This window comes from Mustela nigripes, chromosome 7 (assembly GCF_022355385.1).
Source record: "Mustela nigripes isolate SB6536 chromosome 7, MUSNIG.SB6536, whole genome shotgun sequence".
NCBI classification, from domain to species: domain Eukaryota; kingdom Metazoa; phylum Chordata; class Mammalia; order Carnivora; family Mustelidae; genus Mustela; species Mustela nigripes.
Window position 1 is genome coordinate 40,092,615 of NC_081563.1, and position 8,351 is coordinate 40,100,965.

General features: G+C 44.8%; 1 protein-coding gene across 3 annotated transcripts in view; it reads left to right on the forward strand.

Moving 5' to 3' along the window:
- The window catches only part of ST3GAL5 (ST3 beta-galactoside alpha-2,3-sialyltransferase 5), a 49,805-nt gene extending 44,830 nt beyond the window's left edge, over window positions 1-4,975 (forward strand). For all 3 annotated transcript variants that reach the window (XM_059405680.1, XM_059405679.1, XM_059405681.1), the window contains one exon: window positions 3,733-4,975. In XM_059405680.1, the coding sequence (XP_059261663.1) occupies window positions 3,733-3,981 (249 nt within the window). In that variant the 3' untranslated portion in view covers window positions 3,982-4,975. The remainder of the gene's footprint in view (window positions 1-3,732) is intronic.
- The last annotated feature ends 3,376 nt before the right edge of the window (window positions 4,976-8,351 follow it).

The following is an 8,351-nucleotide window of genomic DNA, read 5'->3' on the forward strand; positions in this document are numbered from 1 at the left end:
ACTCTTAGATGTGGTCAACCAGTAAGCAGTAGACAGATTGGCAGGTTCTTCTGTTTTCCCAATAAATCAAATTCTCTCTTTCTCTCTTTTTTTAATGATTTTATTTATTTGAGAGAGAGAGCATGAAAGAAGAGGAGGAGCAGAGGGAGAGGGAGAATCAGGCTTCCTGCCAAGCAGGGAGCCCAGTGTGGGACTCGATCCCAGGACCCTGAGATCATGAGCTGAGCCAAAGGCAGACACTTAACCAACTGAGCCACCCAGGTGCTCCCCCAACCATGAATCCAATTCTAATTTAAAATGTTCTTTAAAACACCTCTGTAAATCTTGAAGCATTCTGTGCTTACTAGGAAAAACAAATCCCTAAATAGGCTCCTTAAAACAAAAACTAGTTCTTTGTGCTACTCCAGTAACAGTTAACTCCAGCTCTGGCTACAGCCTGAGGCATGACTGCCCAGCTCACTGGGAGCACAGCTGAAGCTCTTCCCTTAGCAGGCCACCATTTTTCTCAGGTACTCTGCCCTCCCGGGGGCTCTCCTGCTGCTCTGTCTGTGGGGAGGCCGAGAGGGCCATGTAGGTTCTGCCCACTGCAGGAGCATGTCCAGGACCAGTGTTTCTGGTCAGGCGGCTGTGCTGTTTCTATCTCAGAGGAGAGCACCTCTGCCTCTCACCAGCAGCTGGTAGGGTCTGTGATTGGATTCATCATATAATACATTGCTTTATGGGGTGCCTGGACTGCTCAGTGGGTTAAGCCTCTGCCTTCAGCCCAGGTCATGGTCTCAGGGTCCTGGGATCAAGCCCCGCATCAGGCTCTTTGCTTAGCGGGGAGCCTGCTTCCCCCCATCCTCTCTGCCTGCCTCTCTGCCTACTTGTGATCTCTCTCTCTCTGTCAAATAAATAAATAAAATCTTTAAAAAAAAAAAAAAAAAGTGGCTTTGCTGCGTTTCCCCACATGGGAACACATAGGATTCCCCAAGGACACGAACTTAAAACTTTTAATGTAACTGTTAACATCAATTATAACAAAACAGTTTTTAAGAAAAGAGGACTTTGGCAAGATTCTGAAGTTACAGAGAGTTTTCACTATCCTTAGATTTCTGTATCTTCTCAACTACTCTGTGTCTTTATTAAATTTCACAGTATTTTTTAAACATAAATGCTCATTTGTGGTTTGTAGGTAGATTTTTATTTTTAAGAAATGAAATTAATTTTTTTTTAAAGATTTTATTTATTCATTTGAGAGAGAGAGGGAACGAGCAGTGGGGGAGGGGCAAAGGGAGGAGGAGAAACAGGCTTCCTGCAGAGCAAGAAGCCTGATGCCGGGCTCAATCCTGGGACCCTGGGATCATGACCTGAGCTGAAGGCAGACACAATCAACTGAGCCACCCAGGCGCCCTGTAGGTAGTTTTATTTTAAAAGTAACCTTTAAAAAATTAGGAGATTTAATTACATGAAATATGAAGTTACTGAACAGCAAAAGATATCAGAAACAACACAAAATAAGCAGGGCAAGTTTTAGCATATATATGATAAATACCCTCAAAGCATATAAGATCTTATTAAATCAAAAAGAAAAGATGGGCCAATGGAAAAAAAGTGGGGAAAAGATACATACAGACATTTCACAAAAGGAGAAATTAATACAGCCAAGAAATAACATGATAAAATGTTCAACTTCGGCAGGAATTAAATAAAAGTAAATTAGAGCCATAGTGACATTTTTCCCTATTTTCTTAGCAAAGATTTAAGGGCTAGGTAATGTCCTTGCTTGGCAGAAATACAGGTAGAATTACAAATTGGAGGGTAGTCTGGCAGTACTTATCAGCTTTAAATGTGAATGTGAACAGTTTGGACCCAACAATTTTACTCTAAAAATTTTATCATAAGAAAATTAAAGGGACACCTGGCTCACTCAGGTGGTGAGCGTGTGACTCTTGATCTTGGAGTTGTGAGTTTGAACCCCACATTAGATGTACAGATTACTTAAAAATAAAATCTTTAAAAAAGAGATAAAAGCAAAATCTACAAAGGTGGGTATTGTAGTATGTTCACCATAATGTTAACCGCAAAGGACTGAAAATGGCCTGAACATTTCTCATTAGGGGGGTGATTTAAACGTATTATGTATAACTGATGCAGTATTGTGTGAGTGTTAAGGATGCAGGAAAACTAATGGATAAGAAAACACCTCCATACTGTAATAAACAAGAAAATCAAGTTACCGAGCATGTATACTGTCCCATTTTTTGTTTAAAAGTAAAAATGTGTGTATAGAGATGCATAGAGAAAAGCTTCGAAATAAACAGCAAACTGGGCTTGCACGGACACACACGACTTTCCAGCAGGGAGGGAGGTCTGGTGGATGGGGGGGTGTGATCCTAGGGGGTCCGTTCTGGAAAGAGCATGCTCTGAGCGGTTCTTCATGGCTTCTGAGCTGCTCTCCATACACGGCCCCTTTCTCTGTGCAGCTGGTTTCACGTACTCCTTTTATAAACACTGATTGAGTTTTCCCGATTGGGCTAGGTACAGAGCCGGCCACAGGTAAGAGAGGACACTGCTTTAGGGTCCTGTGGCTAAACAGGAAGACATCTTCCTTTGGGTTAATTTCTCTTGTCTTCAGCAACTGTTGAGTTTCTTTTAAAGAGTGACGCAGATGCTTCACATCAAGGAGCAGAAAGTGGCTTTGAACAAATGATGAGTTCCGTAGAGCTTCCTTAACCCATTTAAACTATCAACTCTGAAGGGTTCACTGTTGTTCCAGTTGACGGAAAAGGAGAGTTGTTTCTGGAAGCCACAGACTCAATTAGGATGAATAAAGCGGGTACATTTACACCTGAAAAACTGTGCAACAGAGGGTGTCATTGTAGGTAACCGGTGGCCTTCAGGGAGTGCTTCTACTGCTGTAGGGCCTTCTGTACTTCTCTCTACCCTGTGTACCGATTTTGCCCAAGACTGGGACAGAGATCCAGAAAGCACGATTCCAGATTGGCAAGGGGCAAAATAGCAGATGTGAGGGAGGGAGTGGTGATATCAGGATCCAGAACATTGAGACATTTGGCACACTAAGCTACAGTCAATAGGATACCTTTTAGAAGGAACAAATGTAGATACCCTTCATTTGTGCCTAAAAATTGCCCACACAGAGGGTGGGCAGAAACTGGCTTAGCAGCTGTCTATGTGAAAATGGCCTAGAAGCGTTATTTGCCAGGAAAGTAAAGGAGGGCCTTCGGTGGGATGTAGTTTCAGGTGAGAAGCGAGCACGGTCTTCGCAGGCAGAAGCGGAGGCTGCTCTGTTCTCAGGCAGAGGCCGTCCACAGGAGCCAGCAAGGAAGGGCCAGCCTCCAGAAACAAGTCCCAAGAAGGATGGTAGACAGTCCTGTGGACTTTCCTAGTTCCAGAGCAGAACTTATAGATACTCGTCGTGTCAGAAAGGAAGTGGACTTGCTTTGCAGTTCTGGTCATCACGTATTAGACCAGGAGGTAGAAGTCTTACAAAGAACACATTTTTATTTGGTGCAAGAGGACCTGCCAAGTCACCTCTTGGTGGTGTGTTCTAAGGTTTTCACATCACAGACCACGTTTCAGAGTCTAGATTCAGACTTCAGGATTCTGGGATCAATGAAACTGTGCGCTGTATAAAATGGCAGCCCCCGGCTGCGTCTGTGACCGACAGAACATGCGTGCCACTTAGAAAGCAGTGAATGGCTCTAAGCCTTGTCTTTTCCCCTTTTTCAGAATGTGCCCACCATTGGTGTCATTGCTGTCATCCTAGCCACGCACCTGTGTGACGAAGTCAGCTTGGCAGGCTTTGGATATGACCTCAATCAACCCAAAACACCTTTGCACTACTTCGACAATCTCTGCATGGCTGCCATGAACTTTCAAACTATGCATAATGTGACAACAGAGACCAGATTCCTCGTCAGGCTGGTCAAAGAGGGTGTGGTGGAGGACCTCAGTGGAGGCATCCATTGTGAATTCTGAGCACAAACAAACCTCATTCGACAATGCAGCTCCGACTCTGAGGGCTGGTTTTTCAGAGCCTTCTCCATGACTGCATCCTGCAAATCCTTTGAAGTGCAGTTGGTGTTTTTAACTTTTAATTTAAAAAAAAAAAAATGATAAGTTTCACTCTTCCCACTCTGTCCCCACTATTTATTTGAGGTCAGTGTTTTTGCACAACATTTTGTAAGATAATTTTGAGAACTGACTTGGAAAGACTTTTCAAAGAGACTTGTATGTAATGATGTTTTATTGTGTTTAAGAACGTTATTTAATTTGTAAAAACTCTGTCTGTGTCTACTGCACATAGAATGCCTGGTAACTGAGTGGAAGGAGAATGGAGGTCACTCCTTCCTTGAGAGCCCTGAATGCCAGATTCTGGTTCCCTGTCACTTTTTGGCGGGACACATGTCTGAGGCGCTTCCGGGATGACGTGCTCAGTAACTAAACCATGGGTACTAGGTCAGCCGTGCTGCTGCGTGAGGCCTGGGCAGGTCGGAGAAGTTCCCGGCCCCTCTCTGTCGGTCAGCCTTCTGCCAGAAGACTTGTTGCTGTCCACCAGAGGATCTGTCCCTGGCCAGAGAGGGACACAGAAGATATTTTCTGTATCTTCAGAATATACAAAGCCACCCTGGGCTGCAGAAGCAACTCTCTCCCCTGAAATGATGACAGCTCTTGAATTTCCCGAGAGGTTTTTTTGTTTTTTGGGGTTTTTTTACTGCCCTTCCAAAGCACTTAAATTAGTCGGTGGCTTATAAAATTTAGCACACAATCTCTGTCCTCCAGAGTTGTAGAAGGATAAACCCTTTCCAAGAATAGTCACATTTTCTGAAACACTGAAATAAAATCCTCCCAGTGTTATAAATTGCCTATTAAAAAAAAAAAAAGTTTTTTTTTAAATGCCTACCTGGCGGTGTGTACCAGGTAGTGTGCAGGTCAAAAAAAAAAAAAAATAGAATAAAAGCTTTTGAGGAGCTCTCATAGTCTACTTAATTTGAGCACTTAAAAAAAAAGAAAAGTCTGTAATCTCCCCGAAATGTCCTTGAATGCTGCTAGGTGGAGACATCAGTGGGGGATGCTGGCAGGGAGCCACAGTGGATGGTGCCTCATCCCGCCAGGGGGCCACACCCCAGACAGCTGGTGAGGGACTCTTGGAGAGATGTCAAGTGCCAGTGGCTTCCTCCCAGAACACAGGCTTGTTCGGGCTTCTGTCTTGGTCATCTGAGGGTCAGCAGCTACTTTGCTCCCTCCCTGCCCTGTCCAGTCCTCACCAGCGTTCACCGCTTCTGCGGTCCTGGTCCCTTGCAGCTCTGCTGTCTTCGGCATCTGCCCCCCACCCCCGCCCCACCCCAGCACACGCAGGGTGGGAGCCCGTCACAGCGTGCGCACAGGAGCCCTTGGATCTCTGGGGCCCTGGGGTCAAGCTCAGAGTCGCCGGCATCACCAAATAGTATTTCTCTGGATTGGTGACTTCACATTTTCTATGGATTTTGCTTTCTCTTTTACAAAACACTGTTTCAAAGAAAATACTTGGAAATGTTCGCCAGCTAAGTGACAGCATTGAAACTTGAGACTCAGGAAGATCGTCTGTGGCTGGCTGTGACTCAGGGAAGGCCAGCCCTTCCCTGCCCTAGCCCTCAGCTCCAGCCCCTCATCCTTCAGGGGCTACTTGAAACCTGATTTATTTATTTATTTTTAACAGTTTGAAGCCAGGGTTTGAACTTCCTTAGACAACTTCCCTGTGGGCTCACATGGACTCAGGTGCCACTGCCATGCTGGGCCGCCGGGAAGTGTGTGGCTCCAGGCCCAGCACCTGGCAGCTTCCAGCCCATGTCAGGCCTGGGCCTCTGCCCACACCTCCTCTGTACATCTCTTGTTGCATCCTTACATGGCTTTTGCCAGGCCTCTCGCCTTTGAATTCCTAGCAGGGACGAAGTGCCCAAAGTGCATAAAAAAGCATACTTTTCTCAGAGAACTTTCGTGGTGTCCACCCGCCGGTTGGAGTTGACCGGAGACCATCTTCAAGAACTTGGAGCACTTTGGCAGCTGTGTGTTAGAAGTGCCTCCTGGGCTTTGCAGTTCCTCCTCCTTTACCCCAACCCCAACACACTCACCCTTAGGGGAACCCACCTCTAGGTGCTTCTGGATGTCACAGGTAGTGCGCCAATAACAGGCTTCATGTCACCCTCTGACTTCGTAGGTGCATGCACATCCCTCTCATGTGGCTGTGGTCCTTGATTTTGAGGCAACTGAGAGTAGCGTCCACATGTTCTGTATTTTAACATACATCTTACCAGAACTTTGGGCCACAGAAAATTTCAGTGGGTTGTATGGTTTGGGTTTTTTTTTTTCTTTTTTCTTTTTCTCTCCTACAGAGAAGAGATTGTCTCCAGAAACCTAGGCTGGCCTTAGGAAAATGCCTGTGGACTGGATGAGTATCTCCCTATGACATGGGTCACGTTTTTAGGCAAAGCTGAATTGGATTTTCTAGACAACCTCATGCATTCTAGGTATTCCCCTTCCTTTCATGGCTCCTTTGTGTGGCACAGGGGTTTTCATTTCTCAAGAATATATCCGTAAGGCATTGGTGATGTCTGTTTTCACAGATTTGGGGGGTGTCATCATTTGTTGGGCCCATTAGTTAAAATAAGTTGTCAGACCAGCTTTTTGACTCATCTGCTCATGTTAAACAGGGATGAGCTCAGTGTAGTTTGCGTGACTGACACAGAGGCTCAGTTGTAAAAGAAAAAAAGTCGTCATGCCCCAGTCTCCTCAGGATATCGAAGATTTCTAAAACCAAGGACCACTTCGTTGTGGCTGTATTCCAACCCCAGTGCTCTGGGACTTGATTATCAATGGGATTGTTGACTTGGCCTTGTTACTGTCTCAAGAGACCCTTTTAGACCAGCATCTTAGGAAGATTAAGAAATGGTGACTTATTCTCCTCCTTGGCAGGTTTACAGCACAGTGTGGTCTACCTTTTCATCTTTTCTCTGGGACCCTTCAATAAAGTCCATTGAGAAGGAAGAAAAGGACTAGTTCCTGTGAGTTAGCACAGTTGCCCCTGGAATGCAGTGAGCTTTTAGTAAGCTTGCAGAACCAGCAGGAACCGTGTGACACCCCGCCTCCCTTCCATTCACACGCGGTAACAAAATGCTTCTCTCAAACAAAGGAGCCTGTGTTTGCTGCCATGGGACCAATGCCTTCTTCCCAGGCACTGACCCTCCGGGAGGGCATGCCCAGATGACCACACACTTGCCTCGAAGACTGTTAACACAAAGGACAAAGGGAAGCTGGTCCTAGGACACAGAGCACCAGAATACACATCTTTCTCTGTCCTTCCCCACTTCCCAAGGTCATCGTAGGCCACGTGGATTTGCGTGCTCAAAACATGGTATTTATCTCCCTTTAATTACAACCAACACTCAATATAAGACTGAAGTAAATTAGGCAGGAGAACTATTCATTACATGTACACTAGCATGTCACGGACTAGAAATTAACGTCCCCCCACAAAGGAAATTGCAGTCTTGGTAGTTCAGCTTTCATTATAGAAATGATTAGATTTGACCAATTCCCAATATTAAATTTCAATCCACTGAACAGAGAAGAAAAGCACCCATCTTTAGAGGGCTACAGTAGAACAAAAAGTAAAGGCTATGAGATTTGGCTCTAACTTTTTATAAAAGCAGATCTCTCCAGTGAGCTGTGTCAGTGAAACATGCAGGAAGGGAGACAAGTTTACAAATTTCCTCTGGAAAGAAGTGGGCCGTCGGGTTTTGAGTTGGCCTTTGTGTGCCTAGAAAAGGAGTGAAGTGAATTGTCAGAAAATGCAAACATAAAAGAAATCGAATTTTCACTAGATACCCCACACACAGAAGCAGTGCTTGTAACGGATGATACACCAGAGATCTGGTAATTCCTAAAAGCAATGTATTTTCACTCTCCTGTTACCTGACTTAAGTTTTTTTAACTTCTTGAAGAAAATTGGTTCCAAGAAAAATTGATATTTAAAACAATGAGTTCATTTAAAATGTTGATTAGGTCCTTGACAGGAAAGACCATGCTACACTACCAGGCAGTGACGTGAATGTGACAGGTGACAGAAGACAGCATGGCAGTGAGGGCTAGTTGAAGGCGATTAGGGACAAGAGTCAGATGCAAAAGTCATTTTGAATGGGCTAGTTAACGTATCAAGATATCCTATCAGCCTGGTTCATTTGGGTTGGGAAGAAATTGACTATCAGCTCTAAAGCAATGAAAATTCGAGAGGACCTCTGTAATTAAGGGATGAACTCTCTAGAGACAAAATTTGTACTTTATTCCATCCATAGCACCTATAACAAGGCCTT